Source organism: Centroberyx affinis, unplaced genomic scaffold (assembly GCF_046629955.1).
Source record: "Centroberyx affinis isolate AG114_WGS23_722 - 3 ecotype Tasmania unplaced genomic scaffold, CSIRO-AGI_Caff_v1 ptg000939l_1, whole genome shotgun sequence".
In the NCBI taxonomy this organism is placed as follows: domain Eukaryota; kingdom Metazoa; phylum Chordata; class Actinopteri; order Beryciformes; family Berycidae; genus Centroberyx; species Centroberyx affinis.
The window spans coordinates 326,246-352,466 of record NW_027279514.1 but is presented as its reverse complement, the minus strand read 5'-3'; the positions used below and the strand labels follow the sequence as shown (position 1 = coordinate 352,466).

General features: G+C 44.2%; 1 protein-coding gene across 6 annotated transcripts; it reads left to right on the top strand.

Moving 5' to 3' along the window:
- Positions 1–1,686: 1,686 nt before the first annotated feature.
- On the top strand, positions 1,687–25,433 carry klhl32 (kelch-like family member 32). Of its 6 annotated transcripts, XM_071521889.1 has the most exons (10): positions 1,687–1,709; positions 3,178–3,358; positions 7,869–7,976; positions 12,729–12,827; positions 17,794–18,009; positions 20,650–21,376; positions 21,594–21,652; positions 22,809–23,001; positions 24,603–24,697; positions 25,272–25,433. In XM_071521889.1, exons 1-10 carry the CDS (start codon positions 1,687–1,689, stop codon positions 25,431–25,433), a joined length of 1,863 nt encoding a protein of 620 aa, XP_071377990.1. The 6 variants fall into 6 exon arrangements, with proteins under 6 accessions (XP_071377990.1, XP_071377991.1, XP_071377993.1 ...); XM_071521890.1 differs by lacking the exon at positions 7,869–7,976; XM_071521892.1 differs by lacking the exon at positions 17,794–18,009.
- The last annotated feature ends 788 nt before the right edge of the window (positions 25,434–26,221 follow it).

The following is a 26,221-nucleotide window of genomic DNA, read 5'->3' as shown; positions in this document are numbered from 1 at the left end:
ACATTAAGAAGGGGGATAAATACATTCCTGCAATAGCCATAAGGTGCTTTAAATGTTATTTGGTATGGACTTGCTGCGTTTTTAGAGGGGGGGCGCTCTGCTTTGCATGCAACAGGATTTATGGTTAGATACGGCGGACGTTATTCTTTGCAGGCTGCGTCCTCGTTTCTGGACCGAGGCGCTGGCCTGTTGCTAGGAGACCTTTTGACAGCTGGGAGATATAAAAAAAAAAAAGTGACAGTGACTGCATGAATGGTGTCTGCTTATCTGGCAACTCAAACCTTCCTCGTCCTCAATCCAGTCCGCCCTGCGCGCTATTCGTGCGTAAATCCTAATTGCCTCTTGTGCGTAAAGGACAACAGTTACCTCTCTGGTTGTTTCCAGTCAGGAGATTACAGTACTGTGCAGGGAACAATAGCCTGTTTGTTGTGATTTCTCAGATCCTAAATATATCCAGCTTCCTGATATTTCATCTTTTCAGAAGCAAAAAAAAAGATATAAACTCATGTCTGGAGGAGAGTCAAATCAGAAAAAAAAAACCCTAAAGGTATAGGCAATGTCCCTGCATCTAATATCATTTGCCATGGAAACATCCATACCTGCTTACATCAAGAACAGTTCTGGGGACAAAGTGGAGCAATGAATGATGACTGACAAGATATTATGATTTGGTGAGTGTGATAAATGATCAGACATGTGGGTCACCAAACTATTATCTTAGAGGGAATATTGGTCCTAATCTGCTGCCCTTACATGAGTTTTTAGATATGGTTTCAAAATACATTTCTTGCTTGATCTTTGCTCTCCATTATAATGCCTAAAACTACAACATCAAATTTGGACTTACTTGGGCTAAGGTATGGCAAGTGCCCAATAGGCTGTGTTGGGCTGACTGGCGTTGACCGGTCCAGGCAGGAGTCAGCCAGGAGCTCCCTCTCTCCCTCATCAGTCACTAGCACTGTCTTGCCTGCGGCCGAGCGTCTGAAGGTCACTCCTGAATGGATCGATAAGTAGATCTCCCTGAGGACTGTGTGCTCAGAGTAGGCGCTAGTACACTCAGTCCTGCCTACACTTTAGCCCAGCCGTATATACACAAGCTTTACTCTCTTTAAAACGAGAAGACCCGCGGCGTCTTACTGTATAGTGAGTAAGGTTTCAATCAGTGTATTCGGAGAGGCTTGGGTTTCAGAGCGCATCAGGCCTGACCTCTGTTTCAGACTTGTACTGCTTGGGTATTATTTTGCAGCAGACTGGAGGGGTATCAGATTCAGGTGTGTAGCACATTATGTCAAGGTTGTAGCTACATCAGAAGGACTTGGTGTAATTTGGATTCCCAGCTTGTTTTGAGAAGTGCTGAGCTTGTTATTTGTCTTCTCTGAAGTGGCTGCCTGTGTAGAGTTGAAAAGGCCTTGAAAAGAAGCAAACCTGGAGTGTCAAAGTCGACACTTGGCAAAGGTGTGACAAGGGAAAAGAGTCACTGTTAAGCTCGGCGCGCGGTTGCATCACTTCACACATCGTGCGGCAGATTGTGGCACCGAGGCTGGGTGGAATGGACGGATTCACTGAAAGTGACGCGCTCTTCTGTCCTATCAGGCTGATGTATGTGCCCAGTGAGGAGACTACAGTCCCCAGGAGCCACATAGCACCACCCCTCCGCCTCCACCTCTTCATCTCTTCTCTGAGGGCATGCCTTCTGAACCTAGCCTCAGGTAGGTTGCCCTGGTCACTCCATGCATACATACAGGCTCAAGACTCATGGCACAAAGAGCCAGTTTGGATGTACGCACATCAAACAAGGTGCTGGGCTATTTCTGCATTTCTGTAGATAAAGAGACACTTACATATAAGTATCTATATAAAAGCGTGGGAGCACTTTTATTAACTATTTTGACCTGATGAGGATCCATTCAGGATCGAAACATCTAATAATGGTGCATGATTGGAGATCCTAGTGTGCGGCCTCTACTCTCTTTATCTACAAACAGCCACTTTCCCATCCATTCCATATTCTTGGTATGTAATTTAGTGGCCCACACACTCTCACTCTCTCTCTGTGTCTCCATTTCCGATCCTTTCTCTCTCTCTCTCTCTCTCTCTCTCACCCTCCATCCCACTCCCTTTCTTTTTCTCTGGATTGTTAAATTCTGTCATTTCCCCTCCGTCTGATCCAGCTGGGCAATTTTGTCCCTTTTCTCCCAAGGCTCTTCCTCTGGCAGAGTCCAACCACCAAACAAACACCCTGACTCATCATTCACCCTACTTCCATCCCCTACCACGCAGACACACACACACACACACACACACACACACACATGCGGACAATGTTTCCTCTGTCTTACACCCCATCACCATGAAGGTGACAGAGCAAGCCTCTGGCAGACAACAGCATTTAGAGTGACAGCCAGCAAGGACTGTAAGTGGACAGAGACAGATTTGGACGGACAGGGTGGAATGATGCTGATGGATTGGTACAAGTGGGAAGGGACAGAGGATGGGCTGGAAAACAGACTGTATTTGCTGCTACACCAGCCAACAACATATAGTCAGTCAGTCAGTTACAATCTGCCAGACTCACACTGCAGTTGGTGTATTTGTCTAATCTATCATACACAGGGTCTGATTGTCTGACTGGAAAACTGTGGACAGACACATGGACTTGTTGACAGAAAGTCCACCTTCTTCATGTCTGTTTGTAACAGTGGAGACATAATGGAGAGGGCAGAGGCTATTCAGTCCATTAGTGAATTAGTAAAATGTCTGTCACTTCTCTGCGTTGCATTTCACTTTCTTCCCCGTTGTGTCTTTTTACCTTTTTTGAGACTGGAGATTTCTTTTTAGATGAAAAGTCCATTGTAAAATAGTGCTAATAATAAGAGTAGTAGTAGTAGTAATAGTAGTAACAGTAGTAGGAGTAACAATAATAGTTGCAGTAGTAATAGTAGTAGTAGTGATAATAGTGGTGGTAGTAGTAATAATAATAGTAGTAGTAGTAGTAATAATAGTAGCAGCAGTAGTAGTAGTAGTAGTAGTAGTAGAAGCAGTAATGATAATAAGAATAGTAGTAGTAGTTGTATTTTTGTTATGATTATTATGATTAATATTAAATCTCAGCAGAGTTGTGTCCCATCCAGAAGTCCTACTCCAGCCTAATCACATCTCCTCTCCCTGTGTGTGTAGCGGTAGGGAGATGCTGACAGGACAGAGGCTCTGCCAGTCAAAGTCCCACCAGGACTCAGTCCTCTCTGCCCTCAACCAGCAGAGGAAGGACGGCCTGCTGTGTGATGTCACCCTGGTCGCCGGTGAACAGAAGTTCCACGCTCACAAAGCCGTCCTAGCAGCGTGCAGCGATTACTTCCGGGTGAGTCCTGGACCGTGCTCGACCTGTTATTATGAAAAAAAAAATATTGTATCTGGATTATTTGTAACTGGATAGCAACATGCTTTGGATTGGTCCATAAGAGACATGCTTTGTTTGATGTTTACTAGCGTTAGACTGGTATATTGGTTTGTGGGTATATCAGTCTGATATTGGCCTTTCAATAAAAATCATATATCAGCAAGGCAATGTTGCCCACTGCCAATATGATGGAGGTGAAGATAGGATTTTACACAACCATCTTCAGGGATGTCAGTCTGTAAAACCTGCAATGAAACCTGCTTCACCTTCGCCTTAAGGAGCTACTAACCCACCTGGAGAATTTCATTATTGTGGCTATTAATGGAGCGTTTTAGTATCCCAGTGCTGTTTCAGAGGCTTGTCCACGCTGCCGCACACGTGAAACACTGAATCCCTGTAATGTTTGGCATGAAAATGGTCAGGTATAAATATACAGAATATTGGCACAAAATATCATCTATCGTCATCTCCCTTCAAACTGGCTGAACCCTAGTGTTTCCATTTGCATGCTGTCTTTTAGAGCATTCAGTGTGATTCTAAATGCATGCTGTGGGCGTACAAGCAGCCAGTGAGGTGGATTCATGCAGGCAGACAGCCAGACAGGAGGAGATTTGCTGAGATGGGCCGCACAGGGAAAAGTGCACCGATGAGATTTGATTTAGGGACACTGAGCAGATTAGGAAGTAGAAATTAATCCCTCTTGAAAAAAATGAGAGGCAGATTATATGTCCAAGTTGCCCAGGGATTATTCCTTCTGTGTGTCTGTGTGTATGGGGGGGGGATTTTTACTTATCTTTCTCTGCAGAGAGTTGAGGGTGGGCGAGTCACACTCCTCTCCTCCCTTTGTCACTTTTGTTTTCCTTTTGTTCTCCGGCTCCATTTTTAAACGCCGCTCTTTCAAGTCCCAGCTGAGCCAAGCAACACTGTTGTTCCAGCACTCAGGTTATTAGATCAGTCTGCTACAGTAAGCAAGAAAACCCACTCTGCTCCCCTGTTCATCTGTAGGGGCTTAACAACATTATCTTGGGTTTGTCATCTGACTCCACGGCTGTGTTTCATTTAGTTCATTTACTGAGGAGACGAGGGGCTTCGGAGGGTTCTGTGTGAATAGCAAATGCTGTTTTCTCTCACTCTCTTTCCATCGCTTTCTCGCTCACGCACTCTCTCCCACACACACACATAGCAGTGATTACAACACATTCTCTAGCCTAGCACATGAGTGATTGTAATGAGATACCTGACCAAGCGTGAGTTGTTTACCTGGGAGCTGGCCTGACTCTGTCACCTGCCTCTTCCAATGCCATCGTATTACTAAGGCATCTGGACAGCTCAGGGAAATATGGCCAAATATATCACACCGACTTCACACCGCCCTCGACGAGAGCACAAGCCCACACACACACATGCATAAGTCTTAGTCTGCTTTCTTAGTCACACAGAGAGATATTACTGTCTGCTCGCCTGCAGCCGGGACAGTCCCTGTATCAATAGCCATTATTGTCCCAAAAGACTAATTTCCCATAGTATACTGTATATTAGCAGTACTACATAGAACTCATTGTTTTGGTATTGCTTTATGAAATAAGTGCTTTTTCAAGATGGATTATACAGTACTACTCGGCTCCATATGACTTGCAGCTGATCACTATTCTGTGCATTCTGTCCTTCCATATCTATGATTTGATGGGTTGAGGTGATCTGTATTGATCCCCAATGGGAAACTGGGGATTTGCTCCAAAAAACATTCAGTACCATCCACACAACTACAGCACTGTTTAACACAACTTCTATTGAAGTGACCTCAGAGCAATCTGTTTTCCACAATTTTCCATGCCTATTTAGTTTTTCTTTACAGCATTTGAGAAAGAATAGCCAGCAGCGACAACTGCAGTGCTGATGCAGGATAAATGCTGGATTAGGGTTACACCAATATGTTGGTTTGCATATGATGCAGTTTGATTCCATATTTATTTAATTGATCAATACTACAGTGGTTGTCTAGGGAAGACCTTGAGGTGAATTGATTCTAATGTGAAATTTTGATCGGATTCCACACAAATATGTATGGATAAGTAATTATTATTATCATTATTATTATTATTATTATTATTATTATTGTTAGTATTGAGTAGTAGTAGTAGTCCTATCAGTATTATTATATCAGTGTTCTGGAGAGTCTTAATGCTCCATGTCTAAATGCTGTTTCCGAGAATTTTCCACCCAGCCAAGAATAAAATTCTAGGAGAAACACAGAGTCCTTGTAAATTCTGGGAATTTCCCGGCATGAAAATAGTCAAATTTAAAGACCTTGAACAATGGCAAAAATACCACAGTTGCAGCTTCAATCCAAATCCATCTGTACCAGTATTCGCATTAGGAAACCCATATCAGTCAAGCCTTAGGCGGTATTGGCGTTTTCAGTGTCAGATACCACCATTTCTGTGACCTACCTGCTTGTTTCTGCATCCACATCCCCTTAGAGGAAACCTAAAGCCGAACATTCATTCCACTCAGACATGAAAACACCTCGCAGAATACTTTAATGTCTGGCTGGGCGTGTGAGGGAGTCACAGGTCCCCTCTGGTACGATCACTCAGAGCAGAAACACGTAAATGTGTGTTGGCAGGTTAGGCCGTCTGCAGCGCTGCAACCCCACTGCAGCAGCTTGGTGTGAAGGGACTGCAGTGTGAGCCTGGCTCTGTGGCTCAGTGTGTGTCTGGACTGGGTCTATATGTTACATCCCAAGTCAGAAGACCCATCCGTCACCACCGGCGTCCCCCTCCGCACCTCCAGCAAGGTCAGGAGCAACCGCGCTCAAGGCGAACGGCTCTGCAAACTCTCTCCGGGTGTCCTCTCTCAACCTCCCGCACACACACACACACACACACACACACACACACACACACACACGAACATGGAAGGATACATGCAGAGTGTAGGCAATTTTTCTCTGTCACACACATACTCTGTCCCTTTCACTTTCTCTCTGTGTTCCACTCTTGCTTTCTCTCTGTGTTTTACTCGCACACACACACACACACACACACACACGACCACAGCTCAGCCACCATCACACCCCAGGTTGTGCCACTGGCCTGCCTGTGCCCAGTCAACCAGTGGATTTTTAATTAGCGCAGCGGTGAATAAACAAAGCTCAGTTCTGAGGAGAGATGCGCAGGCTTTGGTTAAAACTCAGCGTGGCCTGAAGTCGACCCTGTCTCACACATCACGCTCACAATACAGACGAGCCATTTGCTGGGGTGGGGAGAGGGGGTGGAGGGCGGCGCCTGGTTAAAGTTCATGTGTATGAATCAGGGAGATTTTGATGAGTTTTGGGAGCAAGGCGAGGAAGGATGTCGGTTTCGTGACAAATAGAAATGTTACAGCGACTGGACGGCCCGAGGGCTTTTGATGCCCATAATGCTGTTATGCACCAATCTCCGAGTCGAGATAGTGTGGAGGGACTGCGCTGCACACTGCCGCTGTGTGACTAAAAAGACATTCGAGATAGGAAGCTAGCTAGATCACTAACCTGAGGCAAGTTCTTTTCAAAGTGAACTGTGGGGGAAAAAAAGGTCTGCAGCGGCCTGAATTAGTTTGAAAAAGTTATCTTAGCAGTATCTTTGCCCCATGACAATCCAGTGGAAAAAATATTACAATCTTAATGCTCTGATGCTGTTGTGAAACGGTGCAGGGTAAAGGCCTCAAAACCTTGCCGTCTCTTATGACTGAAGATACAGATTGTAGATATAGAGGTGCTGATCTTCGTTATGGCCTCATCTGATCCGTCACCCTCCTCCACGCCGCTGTGCTCTGCTGGTCGGCCCTGATCGATGGCTCCGTCATCCCCTCATGGTGTGACACCAGTCAATAGCTTTGATTACCGAGCAGCTAGCTGGACTCGTGCACAGCAGGGTCAGCCTGCAGACGGTTAGTCCGCTGCTTTGATTTCTCGTGGAGTGTGGTGTGCACATTTGTTTGTGTGTGTGTGTGTGTGTGTGTGTGTCTGTGTGTGTGTGTGTGTGAGCGAGAGAGAGAGAGAGAACAAGAGAAAGAGAGAAAGTGAGAGAGGCTCTATACCAGGAAGTACTGATTTTGTTATTTATTTCTGCTGACCTCCGGGTCTGAGGCAGGCAAATCAATAAAGAAGGTTCTAGTATTTTGCGTATAGCAGGTTTTGATGAATTACAATGCTGTATGTGCAGCACATACACACACACTAAACCCATTTCTCAGTCCCTTCATGCTTCAGAAATATATAGATATTATATCATCAGCAGCCTACAGAAAGTCAACATTTAGGGATTGGAAAAGAAAACCCTCATTGATTTCCCCACCAATGCCCATGTTTTTTTTGCCATTTTCCAATGCAATATCAATGGTTTGACTTGGTCCCAGGGTTATGTGGTCATATTTGCGAATAAGTGGTGTTCCCTCAGCTGACCTCCATGTTTTGGCTGTGTGTCCTCAGGCCATGTTCAGCCTGTGTATGGTGGAGAGTGAGGCGGACGAAGTGACTCTGCAGGGAGTGACCAGCGTGGGGCTGAAGCACGCTCTGGACTTCGCCTACACTGGACAGGTGAGCCTGAGTTATAGACACTATACTGTGTTAATAATCTGTGACATTTTCATATAATTAAATATCCATTTTTCTACTCTCTATCACTGATTGATATAACCTAATAGTGATTCAACCTCTAGCCAGTTCATGAAAGCTTTTACATTTGCTGTTAAAAACAAAGAGTGTCTGGTAGGTCTTTCCTGGGAAAAATCCTCTGGCATACATGCGTTTTACATTTTCACTGTTTTTGGAAGATGATGAAAAGAACTCACACACTGGCTATAAAAAGAATAATCCAAAATAGACTTTGTTTGGAATAAATAGAAGAACTGGGTATTTAGCATGAGCAGTGATAGCCACCATGGCTGAACAGACAAAGAAAAGAGTGCCACGTAAAGAAACTCAGACTCCATCAACAGAAATCCAAGGAAAAAAATGTCACAGTACTGGACACACTGTTTGATTGACAGGTTATCTATGGGAAGTGCAGAGCAGAAACACTACAGCAATGAGCACTTAGCAAAGATGTCAACAAAAAAAACAAAAAAAAAAAACATCTCAGATTACCACTTTAACCTTAGACTCAACATTAGCATGTAGTAGTATGCAGTTGCCACTCGCCTCGCTGCTGAGCAATTTTCTGAGACGTACATAGAAGCAGATTTATATTCACCCTTAAAGGATAAGGCTAGTGTTTTTTAATGCAACAACAAATCAACAAATCCTATGAAAATAACAAAATCATTGCTGATTTTGTTTTGCCAACAAGTCTCGTCCATGTAGCCGGTACCCAATGAAGCCATGTCCCAGCAGCCATAGAACTCCATTGTATTAAAAAAAAAACTATTAAAAACACATTACAGAGCCATGCCATTGCTCTGGGCAGCATATTTCATCATCACGATGCACCGGGCCAGCCAACTTTTTCCTCAGACAACTTAATAAGCCAACCGTAAACACCGTTTGCCATCTCAGGAAAGTAGTTCCGTAGCACCGAAAATAGTCCTTGGTGCAATGAAGAATTTGTTCCCATTTGAATTTGATTTGGTAATAACTACAATAGTCTGACTTTTCGTGGTAACAGTTAGCGATTTTTAAAATTGAAACTATGTCTTTGTGAGCTGTATTTAAAGATTTTTAGCTTACAATTGGAGCCAATGACTTCCGGGCTGAAGGCTAAAAACGGTACGTGGGTAGTCAGAAAGTAACGGCAGTAGAGCAAACGCATTGTTGATTTTGTTATTTTCATAGGATTTGTTGACGATAAGAAATGCATTAAAAAACAAATAACACCAGTGTTATCCTTTAAGAAAGCATATGACTGGAACACAGCACTACATTTTGATACTAAAGCAACAAGACCAAGTCCTGTGAGTCAGGCCTGACTCACAGTGAAATGACACTTGCACGTCATTGTCCTGATGTCATTTCACCAGCACAAAACCCCTGCAACTCTCACCCCGTCAGTACAGAATGAGAGTGTGATGATTTCTAATAGCCTTCCCTGACCCTTTTAGTGCCAATGATGCTCGGTCCAATAAGCAGCCTAGTGGCTCAGTAGCATGTGACTCGCTGTGCAGTATACGAAGAGGAACTTTATAATTACTCCTAATTGTATTTCCACAGTGGAAATGAGCAAAGAGGGAGTCGGTCCGGCTGTGTAAGTAGGTCAACAGCAGGCTAGCGAACCGCTCTGCTTTGCTCAGCTCCTGTCTGCCCAGAGGAGATGATAGCAGATGAGATGAGGGCAATATGCTTATCTCCACACTGTAAATAATGACCTACTAAAATCCTCCAGCCACATGTCATAGGCCAGCAGGGTTTGGAGGCACACTGCCGCAGGAAATGCTCAGAGAGGACATAAGTCGCTAAGTATGCTGCGACACATCACTGAAATTTGCACTGCATGCCAAAAAAACATAGGCCAATCACAGATATTGCCGTTTTTAAGGCGATCATTTAAACCATGTAATTACACTCTTATCTGCAGTGTTACTGCCGAAGTTTTTAAGAGATTGACCACAGTTATGACATTTTTCAGAAGAGCATAAATCACCAATATAGTGGAGTGAACCTACATGGGCCGGGTGCTGGGTACGTGAGGCGACTAGAAGCATTAATGAAGATCTATAGTCTGTTGTGCAAGCTTCTTTTTTCAAAATTGTACCTTCTGCTCCAGGTAAAAGCGCGCAGGACAATAAATGGCGGTGTACACAAGAGCTCGCTGCACTCCCACACAGCAGAGAACCAGCCAGGTGTTATAAAACTGACTTCTGCTTTGTCAGGTTGAAGTGCTTTAACTCTAGTGGACCAGTGGGGTGGAGAGGAGAGCAGGATATGAAGGGCATTCAGTTACAGTTATTATTTTTAGTTGCCTTGGTTTCTGCTCACTGCCAGATCCCACAAAGTGCAGCACTTTGAAAAATGGAATGTTTTTTATACACTATTTACCTGGGCATATATTCATCTAATAAGAGTAGTGGTGATCTTTGTGTTTTCCTCACAGATTAAAGTATAACTGAGTTGTCATGTGATCTGACCAGTGATCACACATTGAAGTGTTCCTATTCTTACGAGCGTGATGCACACAGATCCTACTATCGGAAGCAAAGAATCATAGCTTGCTGTTTCCCACCTGAATACATTAACGATATGGAAGACACTGCTGGTGGTTGACCCATGCCCATGCCTGGCTGGAAACCATGCTGTGATAAATGGGAATCTGCAGCTACAGTTCCACTTGGAGAGCAAAAAAAGATGCCATATCAGCCAGGCTTGCTAAGAATTTGTCTGTTTATATGCAGAATATTTTTATCATTGTGAATTAATTCCTTGAACAACTGTTTACATGAACGCTAAATAAAGTGACTGGATAAGGTGTGTGTTTACATGCACCAAAGCATGTAATCAGCATAGATGTAAAGGAGTTTTGGACATCAATTACTGTAAATGGATAAACCTGCACAAAGAATATTATGTATTCCAACCAAAGAAAGAAGACAGTTTAAAAATGTACATAGATTACTAGTGCACCACTGCTCTGCCCTACAAACACAAAAAACAGGAACTGCTTTTTGTGTGTTTTCAAGATCAAAGGTAATGAGTAGGATTTAAATTTCATAAAAGCAAAAATCGGTCCAATAAGCAGTACTGCTAAACAACATACAGTCCACTTCTGCACCAACGATACTTTCATTGGAGATAAAAGATGAAGTAATGTTTCTCAGTTTCACTACTGATGCAGTTACGGTTCTTTGGCTATGTAGGGCAGTGCTACTGAACGGATTATCAAAGGTTTATACCTGCCCTTTCCACCAAACCAAATTTCATTGGGAATGGGTTGCTCTATTGTTTGAGGTGGTAACATGAGGGATGCTTATTCTGATTGGGCTATTATTCCAATGATTAATGGAATATTAAGCTCCATGTAAACCCAGATAGTGTGCTCAGTATAGACACAAGACAGGACATCATGTACACATATACTGTACAAACAGTAAACCCTCCATGCAAGACCCTTTAACAGAGACAGCAATAAATACACAAATCAGTCAGGCAAGACCAATTAATAGTCCTATAAAAGTGCAAAGTGACAATCAATGAGTAAAATCAATCGAAATGTTACAGGGTTGAGTGTGGCTATGTCACTGGGGTTATCAAGTGGTTTCCTAAATCACGGATGTTTTGTTGAATTTGGCCCAGGTGCCCCCCCCCCCCCCCCCCCCCCCCCCCTTCTCAACACCAGACACAGCTAAAGTCGACTCCACTACCCTGGACCTACACTTAGGCAGGCTATCCATAATTCCCAACATTACTCAATAATTTCTAAACTTGTTATTGATTTTGACAATCACAACAACAGGCTAATGGGATGGCTAACAGTGCTGAGCGGGACTGGCGGCCTGCTCAGCAGTTCACAAACCGAATAGTATCAACAACAGGCTAAAGGGATGGCTGATTCTGCTGGTTTTAGACGGTCTGCTCAGAAACCAAATTAAATCAGCAAGTCAACATATGAACACTCTAAATATATCAGCAAACATGCTACAAACAGCCAGAGCAACCTGCAAAAAATATATCAGCTAGCATGCTACAGACAACCAAAAGCTAACAAGCCAACATATTAATTCTATAGAGTCAATAGCAACTGCTACTAACAAACCAGATCAACCATGCTACTACCAACCATATGTCTGATAGAATGCTACTAGCACAAGATAACAGTCAACATCCCAGCAAACATGCTACTAATAAACAGACATAGCAACCAAGCTATTGGCAAACAATGTCAGCTAGCATGCTACAAACAAAGAAGAGCTAACAAGCAAACACCTGGTTCCAAAACTAACTAAAGTAAAATGAAAATGCTCATGGACTATTTTTAGTTTTCATTTTGATCCTGTCCCAAGTGTGGAGAGAGCAGTAATTTCTGTCATGACAGCAATTTATTCTCCCAATTTAAGGGATTTGTTTACTCATGTAAACAACATTTAGCCTACTGACATTTCTAAATCTGAAGTAAACATGCCACACAAAGTACCAAATCCCCCAACTTGCACTTACTACTACAAAAAGGAGAAATAAAAATAAGTAAAAAAAAAACAACAACAACCTAAAACTAGAGTAGGCTACTTTTAAAAGCTACAACTCAACTAAATACACACACTCTGGAAACTAAACAGAATTCAAGTGGAATTGAAGCTACAATAGAAACGAAAACTAAATTAAAAGCATGAAACAAAAATAACCTTGGTCCTCTCCTCTGGCCAGATCCTGCTGGAGCCGGCAGTGATCCAGGACGTCCTGTCTGCAGGCAGCCACCTTCAGCTGCTGGAGCTCCTGAGCCTCTGCTCTCACTACCTCATCCAGGTACACACACACACGCACGCACACACACACACACGCAGCTGTCTGCAGGGTTCCTATGCAGGTCTGGAAAGCCTGGAAAAGTATTAAAAATGAATTTGATCATTTCCAGGTCTTGAATAGTTTGGGAATTTGAAAAATTGTCTGGAAAAGTATGGAAAATCTTGTGGTTCAGGTCCGATACACACATAATTAGAGCTTTTATGTTGTTGTAGACCCACTTTGAGCCCCCAGTTTTTGTTGATGTGAAGAATAATGTTTAGATAGAGGGATGCTCTTATTACCCAGCCGCTGTCAGCATGCATTATATCAAATACCGACCAAAATCAAATCCAGTCAAGAACATAGGGTCTGGGAAAAATATGGAATTTAAAAATGGAAACCGTGTAGGAACCCTGCCAATCATCTCACATTTTCTGATACTTTTCGCTGTGAAGAACAATCTTCATCTATACAGTGATATGACCTAGTTAGCAGGGGCAAGATGTCTATCTGCGTAAATCATATTGAACACCAGACAAAATCTTCAAAACAAATCAAGGTCTGGAAAAAGTATGGAATTTTTTTATTGAAAATGTGTAGGAACCCTGTGTCTGTGTGTATGAAATGGAGGCATATCTCTGTGCATATGCAGGCACAGGAATAATAGGAATCCGATTAATAGTTTTCATACTATAGAGAGGCGTATTCCACACAGGGAATGTCAGGGAATTTTACACATGGGTCACTTTACAGGAAGATAGTGGAATTTATTATACAACTTGTTTCACTCTTGTGTTGCATTAGATGATGGTTTTCAGCTCAACTGTAATGGAAACCAGACTGTTTACCCCTTTAGACAAACAACATTAACAAGCCAGTGAGGAATAAAATTTCTAGGTCATGAAAGCGCTCTGACTTAGTTATGGAAAGTCATGGAATTTTATATCAGCACCATGGTGGGAACGGTGACACTGAATCAGTTGTTAAATGAATGCAGTTGACATTTTTTGTTGGTAAACTACATGCCAAAAAGTAGCTGGTTAAAAAAACTGCTGTCATTCAATTAAGGATAACTAACACCAAATTACTGCAATCTTTAATTAAAGTGCAACTGTAGGTCAGTCAGTGTAAAGGCACAAATAATAATGTAATACTCTATTGATCCCCTTAGGGAAATTGTGTTTTTGCTTGCTTGCCCCTCCACAGAGAGGTCAGAGGTCAGGCTACAGGGGATTCAGTGTCTTGCTCAAGGACACTTCGGCAGGGCAGATCCTTGCTAACTTAAGGGCTTAAATCCAGGTTGTCTGGTTGAAGGATGTCTTTCTAAGCACTATACCGCCCTACTGCCCATTTCATGTACTTTATCCCTAACCTCAAGGTGGATCTGTTGGATGGCAGCAAATTCAACCCGCTGTCCTAGGGGGAAACGACCAAAAGCTAGGTAACGGCAAAACTAGGCTGAGGTTGCTGCAGAACAGAATCACCTTGATGCATTACATACTACGCATGAAACGTTTTCCCTTCTCCCATTAAATGCATTTTGCAGTTGTTTGATAATGGTTTAATTACATATTTTGAACGATACTCACACACACTCACCAAACTCACATGGAAACAGACACAGGAAAAGACACAAAATGCAGCATGGCACTGTATCTAATCTCATGTATGACCATCGCACCCTTCCCCATGTTTATCTGAAAGACAGATCAGCTAAAACTACACAAATCCCTGGCACCATCCTAGATACAGCATGTTTTACCACCCCAGTCATTACACAGTTACATCACCATGGTAAACTGTGCTCTTACATGCCATCTGGTGGTGGCAGTATCCTCTCTCCTGTTGGTTTCTATTAATGAGCCAGCCCATATTTCATTATGGACAACACTGCAAAATCCGGAACAATGTCAACAATGTTCTGTTTGTTCATCTGTTCGTCTACTTATGTCTTTGTGTGCAGACCGTATGAAAAGTGCCTGTTAATATTTTGTTAGTGTGTGTAGTAGAAGGTAAGGTTACACCAATAAATTGGTTTGCCGATGAAATCAGGCTGGTATTAGCTGCATTATTAAAAATCAGATATCAGCCAGTCAGTGTCATCCATCTCCAATATGATGGATATGATGTAGTTTGTTTATAATGTAGTTATTTTATTAGATTATTATATAATTGATCAGTACTACACTGGTAGTCTTTGGGAAGCCCTTTATCTCAATAGATTCTAATACAACATTTTGATCAGATTACACACAAGTATGCCCCAATATTTAGGGGTCCAAGCACGAAGTGCTGGGAACCCTATTGTTTTTGTTCTGATTATTTTCCGCTTCTTCTTCTTCTGCCCTAAAAGTATCTGGATCTCAGAAACTGTAAGAGCTACAGCGACCAAACTTGTCAGATAAGTCGAAAGTCTCAGCCGCTACTCAGGCAACGAAACCCAAGTCAGTTGGCCTCATGGTGGCGCTATAACAAGCAACTTTACGTTTTGGCCTATAACTTCTGAACCGTATGGGCCACAATCAAAATTCTACTTTCCCTGGATTCCTTGGTTCATTCTGCATCCATCCATATAGGCCACGCCCATTTCCGCCAAACTAGATTTTCTGCCATTTTGAATTTTGTCCAAAACTGTTTTTTCGCTACTCTTCCTACAAATTTTGTCCAATCGTCACCAAATTTGTGACACAGCATGTCTGGACTGTCCTGCACAAAAGTTATCGAGCAGTTTTTTGATAGTCCACACCGTTTTCATATAATCGACTTCCAAAGTTTGGTCAACTGTCGTGGGTGGGGCCTATTTCACAAAAATCGCCATAACTCAGGAACGCATTGTCCTATGGTAACCAAACTTGGTACACCTGTGCAGGTATGTAGTCTGAGCTAATTGGTGTCATTTCGCCTATAGGGGGCGCTACAGCAACATTTCAAATTTTAAAAGGCCATAACTCGGTGACTGTAGATCATAGGAACAAAATTCCTTGGATTCCTTGGGCCAAGTCGCATCTATCCATATAGGCCACTCCCATTTCAGCCCACAAGGTTTTCTGCTATGTTGAATTTTGTCCAAAACAGTTTTGTCGCTTCTTCTCCTACATACTTTGTCCAATCTTCACCAATTTTCGCTCACAGCATGTGTGGACTGTCCTGCACAAAAGTTATTGAGCAGTTTTTTGATAGTCCATACCGTTTTGCTACAACTGGCTTTCAAAATTTGTAGGCAAGGCCTAATATACAAAAATTGCCATAAGTCAGGAAGTTGTTGGCCTACCTTAAACAAATTTGGTACATATGTGCACAGGTCAACTCTGAGGTAGCATGCAACATTTGGTGGTATTGTAACCATAGTTGACCATAGTTAAAATACTCTAAGGCTCTAAATAGCCTATAGCTTGGACAGTCTCATTACTTGGCCCTATTTTTTTGTGCTCCCTCCATTGACCCCCTGTGGACTCAGTAGCCTAATGGATAATGAATAGGTCTAGGAAGATCGTGGGTTCAAATCCTGTGGGTAATGCTGTCTCCTCACACCACTAAGCTTGTGATAACTAAGCATAATGTCTTAAGTTTCAAATTTTTGGACAAATGACCATATGAAAAGATGAACTTGACAGAAGTCACGGGCCAACACAAAAGCCGGTGTTAGACTGCATGTCCGAACTTCACAACATGTTCGTTTTTTGTGTGTGTCTTTCTACCTTCTGTAATGTTTTGTCTATCTGTCTGTCTTATCAAATTGTGCTTGGACCCCTCAATCGCCGCTTGCGGCTATATTATGACTATTGTTATTGTTATTATTGTTATTATCATCATCATCCTTGTTTTCAATGGAAAATTTCAGTGTCTCATGGTCTAAATGCTCTTTCAGAGGCTTTTCCACCCTGACAAGAATAACATTCTGGGGGAAACATACTGTATACTGGTACTTTTTGGAAAATTTTGGGCCATGAAAATGGCCAAATTTAGGCTATAAATCTTGAATATCGGCTATTGGCAGCTTCCATCCTAAAATATTGGTATCCAACTTATCCAATTTTTTTGCCATGAAAATGGTCAAATTTACTGAATGAAAATACTGAAATATCAGCTATCGACAGCTGCGATCAAAAACTAGCACTATCTGCCTTTAAAAACCCATAGGGGTCGAACCCTGGAAGTGGGGAACCTCTGTGAAAACACATTGGGATTAGTATTTCATGCATCTTTTTGTATAAGGCGAAGTACAGCCAGTAGATGGCAGTCTTATTCCACTACTGAGAGCTCATCTCTTTATCACCCCCCTCCTTTCTATCTATTTGTCTCTGTCTCTCCTTGGCATCTGTAATATCAGTATCATTTGACAATGCAACTGAAATCAGTTCATCAGTTTAATTTCATGTGATGTATAATATAATACATGTACTGTATAATACATGAGAATGAGAGTGTTCATGTCTAACTCTTGCACACACATCTGGGTGAGTTTCATTTCAAAATGAGATATCTACAGTTTGAAAAATGGAACATATCCTTACAAAATGATTACTGGCATTAAAGTAAAACTCACTTTGGAATATTATTGAAGTTAATCGCTGCCTGAAGATATCTGCTTACAAAATAGTGACATTTTAGAGCATGTGATCTCATGCATTTTTGAAATACTGAGGAGAAAACATACTAATCATTCCTAAACATTTTTTCCCAAAATGGACACATAGCAATTTCAAATCAAGCCATTCATTTATTCTCACCGCACAAAATTGTACAGAATTAACAGGGAGTGTTTGGGAGGAAAAGCTCTGAGAATGATGTGTGTTAGTGTTTCATCTACCATTGTATAGGCAAAGTGAGAAGAGAACATTTCATCTGCTGGTTTCAGTGACGTATTTAAGGGTCACATGGTCTGACAGCTCACTCCGGAGCCTTTCCACCCAGGTTAATGTATGGTGGTGGAGGACGGCGATCTGTATGTACTGTATGTATGTAAGTATGTAACCTTCCCTTGCAGGAACTGAGCAATGTGAACTACCTGGAGCTGTACCGTGTGGCTGACCTGTTCCACCTCCCCACCTTAGAGGAGGCTGTGGTGGGCTTCCTGGTGGAGCATCTCTCTGAGCTGAGCCAGAGCCGGCAGGACGAGGCCCTGCAGCTGCCCTATCGCCTCCTCAGGGAGGTGCTGAAGAGCGACCGCCTCACCTCCCTCAGCGAAGAGGAGATATGGAAGGTACTGGAAGTGTGTGCGCGTCTGTGTGTATGTATGTATGTGGTGTTGTTTTTTTTCCACGCATGCCAGACTGTTAGAGGCGAGGGAGACTGGAGGCGACGAGATGTTATGGTGCTGGAAGGTGTGTATGGTTGTTGTTCTTTGCCTACTATACAGACACATGGGGAAGATTGGCGGTGGGAGCGGGAGCACGATGCATGCTCCTTGTCAAGACAATATTTTAATGAAAAAGAAATCTTTCTAAATTTGAACAAATTGCATCCTGGCCATGAGGAGGAGTGCACACACCAAACCATATAGCGCACACAAATAGAAGTGCATGTTGCAATACATAACAAACACAGCGTATCACACACACGCAGGCCACTAAACGATAAGTTAAACAGTGCCATCTGCATCTCATTCACTGTTTGTTTATATTGATGAGTGAATGCAAGAAGAAAGTACAGTGTCTGCCTGTGTGTGTGTGTGTGTGTCAGAGAGAAAGACTGTTGGGTTGTGTCAGTCCATGCATCCGAGAGTGTGTGTGTGTGTGTGTGTGTGTGCGTGCATGCATGATGAACTGCCGGGGTGTGGAGATTGCGGAGTGAAGCGGCAGTGTGGGGTGGGGACTGTCGTTTTGACTGTTCATTTGCACCAATCAGCCTCCCCCCCCCCATATATACACACCCCACATCTCTCTCTCTCTCTTTCTTTCTCTCTCTCTCGCTCCCCTTCTCTCTGATTAGGCCCACCGCGGCTCCATCAGGGCCCCAATCCCCCAGCTGTCACTCGGCCGCCCGTCTGATTGAAAACAATCAGGCCTCTGATGGCACAATTACCCTGACCCTTTAGCCAGCCGCCGCCGCCATAATCAGCCTCTGATTAGGCTGCTTTGGGCCTCCTTCACTTCGCCCAGAAGGTTAATTTGGGCATCAGACGGAAGCGAGCGGCAAGCGGGGGCCTGCCGTCCGAAAAAGGGGGGGGAGCGGGTGGGTGGGAGGGTTGGGGGGTCGTGGGGGGGTGGGTGGGGGGGGTGGGGGGTGAGCACGCCAATACCGGACTGATATAGTTTGGCCGTCAATCATCGTCACTCTGAGTTTTCGGAGAGTCTCTCACGCTCTGGAAATCACATTTTCTCCGGCTTTGTTTTTTTTTTTCTCTCTCTTCTTTCGTCTTTCTTGCCATCCTTTGCTCTGCCTTTCCCCCACCCTCTCCTCCTACCCTCTCCTCCATCACTATCTCTCACTGTCTCTTTCCCTCACTCTCACTTTTGTGGTCTCTCTCTCTCTCTCTCTCTCTCACACACACACACACACACACGCACACACTCTCTCACGCTTCCTCTTTTTCTCTCACTGTGGAGGGGAAGGAGGAGGAGGAGGAGTTGATTTATTCTGTGCCCTGAGGAAGTTGTGTGATGCAGCGTGACCTTCACAGTCAGCTGCCGTAGTGCACGCACGCACGCACTCACACACACACACACACACTGTCACTTCAGAGCTACGAGGAGGAGAACGGGTGTGGGGGGGGGTGAGCGATAGAGAGGGCGAGGTAGAGAGAGGAGAGTGGCACAGATACCACAGGAAGACAGAATACTGAGTTGCATGTTTGGGTTTGTTGTGTATTCACAGCTTTGGAGTATATTGAAGGGGTAATACAGAAAGAGCAATTGGGTTTGGGCTGGGTTGCCAAGATAATGTACACGAGTGTGTATGCATAGATACATATGTATACAGCAAATGCTGTATTGTGATTTCTGTGTGATATTGGAGCACATAGTCAAGGTGAATATGATTTCAGTCAGGACACAGCTGTAATCCTGAGGCTATGATACACAGGTAACAACTTGGACTGATGTAGATGGACAATTTTACCAACCACTCTGACCAGCAGTGTTTTTGAAATGATGCTTCTGTTATTCACAGTGATTTTGTCCCATTTGCCAATGCTCGTCCTTGTCTGAAAACAATATGTTGCCCATCTCCATTGCCTCAAAAAGTTGCCTTTATGCTGCCGTAATAAGTTCTAAAAAACTGATAATGGTATCAGTGATCTCCAGCCATCTCGCCCACATTCACACCTCACTGCAGCTAAATAACCTTCCACCGCTCTCAAGTTCAATTAAATCCCATCTCTGCAACTCAGTCTGCCTGCAATGAACAAAGGAGTGTGCCTGTGGATATTTACAGTCACAGTCTGTATTGAATGCTCCTGATGAATACGTGTGTGCGTGTGAGTGTGTGTGTGTGTATGCAAGCCTGGATGTAAATACAGCGGCTGGCTTGCCTTGATCTTGCCATACTGGTCTGTAGGTGTTTGGAAGAATAATTATGATTAGCAGTCCTCCACTCTTGCTTTTCTCACCCACTCTTCTTTACCTCTCTTCTGCTGTCTCCCCTCACTTGTTTCCTGCCTCGTTCACCCTCTCCCTCATTCTTCTCATCCTGTGCGTTCCTTCCATCCTGACTCCCTGCCTTCCCTTATTTCCCTTTCCTTTCCTCTAAAATCTCCCTCATCACTCACTCTCCATCTCATTTCGTTCTCCATCTCTTTTATCACCCTCTCCTTTTCTCCTGTTCTGTCTTCTTCCCCCTTTCCTTTCTTCTGTTCCATTCCTCTCATCATCCTCCACTTATTCACTTATTCTTTCTCTTCTAGCTGGTTGTTCGGTGGCTGGAACATGACTGTCGCTACCAGTACACCGAGGACCTGCTGCAACACGTCCGCTACGGCCTGATGGACGTCCCCACCCTGCACCACCTGGCCCGCAGCCACCCTCTGGTCCAGTCCAGCCCCACCGCTGCCGCCCTGGTGGAGGAGGCATTGGAGTACCACCACGCCACCTTCGCCCAGCCTCTGCGCCAGTCGGCCCGCACCAGGCCTCGCTTCCAGTCCCTCACCCTCTACATCGCCGGTGGGCGGAAGCGGGAGGTGAGCCGGGTCAGGGAGCTGCGCTACTTCAACCCGGCCGCCCAGGAGCACGTGCGCGTGGCGGGGGGGTCGAACTGGAGCGAGCTGGCGCCCATGCCCGCCGGGCGCAGCCACCACTGCGTGGCCGTCATGGGGAACTTCCTGTTTGTGGCGGGCGGGGAGGTGGAGCACGCCACCGGGAGGACGTGTGCGGTGAGGACTGCCTGCCGGTACGACCCCCGGGGGAACCGCTGGACGGAGATCGCCCCCATGAAGGCCTGCAGGGAACACTTTGTCCTGGGGGCCCTGGGGCAGTACCTGTACGCTGTGGGGGGCAGGAACGAGCTGAGGCAGGTGCTGCCCTCCGTGGAGCGCTACTGTCCCAAGAGGAACAAATGGACGTTCGTCCAGTCCTTCGACCGCTCGCTGTCCTGCCACGCCGGCTGTGTGGCCGACAACTTGCTCTGGGTCTCAGGTACACCCAGATGGGGAAGAAGGACACACACTCCCACATTACCTTGTCATATGCACACACACTAGCAGCACACGTGTACATCCATATACACAAAACGCATGCATACACACACTCTTAACTTGACATTTACTTCAGACACACACTTTTCCATGCACGTGTGCACCAAAACCTACTGCTCTCTGTTAAAAGCCCGGTGTTTTGCTCCTGTGTGTTTCAGGCGGAGTGACAAACACCGCTCAGTACCAGAATCGGCTGATGGTGTACGACCCAGAACAGGTAATTATGGAGCAGACCAGAGGGAGAGAAGAGGCTGAGATAACACTTCAGTTTGCATTGGCTTTATTCCAATGCATTAAATTACGGGAAAGTATTGGAAGTACATAGCCATACTGTTCTATAAGTACTTAATGAAAATCCTCCTAATAAAAGGGTATATCAAATTATCCTAAGTACAGAGAGTGCAAACATTATTGTTCAGACTTGCATTGTTTTGTCGCACCCTTTTAGTGGTGAGTGCGTGATTTTCATGAAATATTATTGTGTACTTGCAATACTCATGCACTGGTTATCACAATGGAATAAGGCCATTATAAAGGTATATTGAAGGATATGTATGAGCTTTCAACAAAACATGAAAATGAGCACAGCAATTTCTGTTTTTGCATCTCTATGACCCAGCTGTGAATTAAGCTTGGATCCTACTACGGCTGTATGTTGTATAGGAGGTATGCAGGTGTGAGCGATTATATGTGTGTGTGTGTGTGTGTGTGTGTGTGTGTGTGTGTGTGTGTGTGTGTATATATATATATATATATAAGGTGCATGTCCATATGGGTTTGTGTGTATATGTTGGCGTGGAAGAGAGGGAAAGAAAGAGCAAGTAAAAGAGAGAGGGAGAGAGTCTCATTTGTATTCACCACGAATCTACATTCACCTGCCAGAGCAACAGCAACCCCCCACCCACTCTACCCTCAACAGATGGCCACCCGTCAGCTCCCAGCAGACACACACACACACACACACACACACACATTCTCTCTCTCCCTCAATCAAGCACTCTCACACACACGCACACACGGACACAAAATAAGCTTCGACACACTTAGTGAAATGTGCAGGGATCCTCGGTGTAAAATGGAGTGGCTGAAACATATGATTAGAAATAGGGAGGGAAGTCATTAGTAGAAACCAGAGCTCCAGTGTCACGTTATTTATCTAGCACTGAGCATACATCAATTACCCATGCATGGATATGCTTAAATATTAATCTTCCTATTCATCCTCCTTTCCCTCCTCTTCCATTCCCACTCTCTCTGTTTCTCTCTCCCTCCCTCTTGCAATATCTCCCGCCTCTTTCTCGTCCTCCTTGCATTATTTTCTCCCTTCTTTCTTTCCTTTCAATCTGCATTTTTTCCCCGTCCGTCCCTGTCAGAACCAGTGGCTGGCCCGCAGTCCCATGTTGCAGAGGCGGGTTTACCACGTCATGGCGGCGGTGAGGAGGCAGCTCTACGTGCTCGGGGGGAACGACCTGGACTACAACAACGACCGCATCCTGGTCCGCCACATCGACTCCTACAACATGGACCTGGACCAGTGGACGCGCTGCTCCTTCAGCCTCCTCACCGGTGGGCGGGGTGACAGACGCACACATGCGAACACTCACAGTTTCGTACCAAAAATGTTTGAGTAGATGAATCAGTGAATAGTGGAAAAACTGGTCCACGTTCTTGTCTTACTATGTGCTTTCCTCCTCCTAAAAACTAGATGCACTAGGCAAGACGTTTATGTAAACATACATTTGTCTTATCAGCCTAAATCACAAAGTGGGGAGAAGAGCGTAGATTCGCTCTATTTGCCCAAATGAAATTCTGATGTCGGGTGTAGGCACTGATGAGAAAACTTCACACACACAAGTAGTGACAAATCCAAACTTGAGAGCGAAATACAAAAGCTACTCCTAAACACCAGCGACTGAGCGCTCCGTCCAGAGAAAGCTGGACTCACCAACAATGGCTGAACCTCTTCACCACCTCCACCCCCAATACACATTTAGTTTACTGATGTCACGTTACATGACTTCTGGGTATTTAAGTCCTCAAAATTCAAACAGTTACTGCTCTCTGCCATTTGGGGCTGCCAACATGCAAAGTTGCCTAGTGCAGCTTTAGCTAAACATAGCCACGGCTCTTTGCCTTAACTGCTGCCTCATGCATAGTGACTGAGCTGGTACAGAAAGTTTTTCTATAAAACTACTCATCACAAAATTGTACATTTCTGGCTCTGGAAGTTACCAATTCTTTTGGTTTGGGTGTAATTTGTACTAAAGTACTCCTTAGATGTTTTAAATTGAATATGTCTGCAACAGAAGGCCATATTTTGCAAGTTTTCCATTAACACCTATTTATTGATAGCAGAGTTTTTTAAATAGAGCACAATAATAATAGAGTCTGAGTGAATGCTCTCTGCTTCTTCCTTCTCTCAGTACATATAAACAACACATATACTACATACATACTACCTCCCCACTGGTTGTGGGAGGGTGGGAGAGTGCTATGCAGTTCACACACTGGATACACTCATGCACACACATATGCAAACATATATCCATACATTGGAGCAGTAGGCATGCTGCACCTTCAGCCTCCTGTCTGTTGGGGGAGGGAGGGAATGCAAGCATTGGAGACACACACACACACACAATACCACACACAGTACTTGGACCTGGGCGAGTGGACATGTCTCTTTGCCCTGCTCATCAGTGGGCATCTCACACACACGGTCATGCATATAAGATGTGGTCCAGTTCATATTCCCTCAAGGGACAGTGTTGATCTTGTAGTCTTCAGTTCGGTCCTCATCAGCTTGAAATAAGGGCTCACTGGGTTGAAAGTTCATGTATGCCATGTCCAGCTTGTGCTGCTGACTTCACTGTTCCCTCCCTCCTGCTCTATTCCCTCGTGACTTTCCTCCTCTTTTTTTTTTTTTTTTTTTTTAAACTTGGATCCCTTCCTTGTATCATTTCTGTAAAAGTTTAAGACAAAGTCACAAGAAGGAGAGCAGGAGCTCAATCTTGGCTCTCTGAACAACCTCCCCTCCCTCCCCCCCGGTGCCCCGTCTTTCTCCATTTATCTCTCCCTCTCTCTCTCTCTGGGGACGTGGAGTCATATTGTCAGAACGCCCTCTGCTCGGCGCAGTTGAAGCATCGTGTCGGCTCTGTCCTCCCCAGGTCAAAATGAGTCCGGAGTAGCAGTCCATGATGACAGGATCTATGTGGTGGGTGGGTACTCCATTTGGACCAACGAGCCTCTGGCATGTATTCAGGTGAGCGATGTGGCTGTTCGCACTTAGCTTTATAACAGTTGTGACCGTTCTGGTGGATCTTTACCTGAGAAGAGTATAAATCTATTTTCATTAGCCTGAATCTACAGGGAAAGATTAAACGTAGTAAATTTGAGTCACAGGCTAAAAAACAAAAAACTTTAAGAGCCTTCTGTCATATACAAATGTTGAAAAGATTTTGATGCCATGTTTTAACGCTGCCTTCAAGTGCTACTAGAAATATTGTAATTACGACATTAGTGTGCATTAACGATCTAACAAAATTGTAAATGTGACTGGGAAATTTGTGATTTTCTATGATATCCAAATTGCTGAGAGGTGACGTTTGGATGGTGGAGAACAGAGGCCCTGTCAACAACTGATGGTAAAAGTGAATTATGCAGCAGTCATGCTGCTGCAGTACAAAGTAACTCTGCACTGCTTGATTTCCAAAATAGAAGGGTACCTGAAAAAGCATTGGAATACGCGACTAGTCATATTTACGAATCTGGTTCTGGAAGGTAGGAGTTTACTAGGAGCACTTGAAGGCAGCACAATATAACCTGCCACTTTCCAGGTGCTGGATGTGAGCACAGAGGGGAAGGAGGAGGTTTTCTACGGTCCAACGCTGCCATTCGCCTCCAACGGGATAGCAACGTGTTTCCTCCCTGCTCCGTACTTCACCTGCCCCAACCTACAGACACTCCAAGTACCTCACCACAGGATAGGTGCCATTTAATATCATCGATAAACAAGATGTCAGAAAACATGAACACATAACCAGAGGATGGAAGTCCCTCAGCTCTGGAGCCACATGTGGCCCCTCCACCCACAGGTCTGGATTGAGGCTTTTTTCAGTACTGTACCCCTGCTCATTGATTACCCTGCCTGGACAGTCAGAATTTGCAAAAGTGACTGACAAAAATGCACCCGATCACAGTAATCATTACTGAAATTGAGGTTGGAACTAGGCATCTCTGCCACAATAGTGTACAGGGATTTCTGAGATCCAAATCCAATAACAATATGTTATATTCCTGATCTACTTGTGTACAACAGCCATGCTATTCTGCAAGCTTCTGGGAAACTCAGAAACAAGCCACTGTCACTATAATCCAGTATGACTGTTAAGTCCTTCCCCAAAGACTGAGAACCTCTTCAAGATGTCCAGTGAAGAGTTGCTGAGCAAGTTAAGAACGATGGCTCCAGAAGGATCGTAGATCCCCCAAGTGGACAGACACTAAATACCAATCTTGCCACCTATTAAGTGACTGTGATAATGACTGGATAGGGATTGCTTTGATCCGACTAGCGGTAAGCAGATGCACGCCATGCTGAACAACTCAATGGAAGCCAGACTGAATTGTCCATAAGAGTTCAAAAACAGCTCAATTTTTTGTAACCCATTATAGGGCTATAGGTGCTTGTCTAGCTAAAACCACTATATAACTTGTCATCTAATCTGCGATGCATTGTACCAATGGACCACATCATTTCCATCAAACCTCCATAATCACTGTTGTGGCC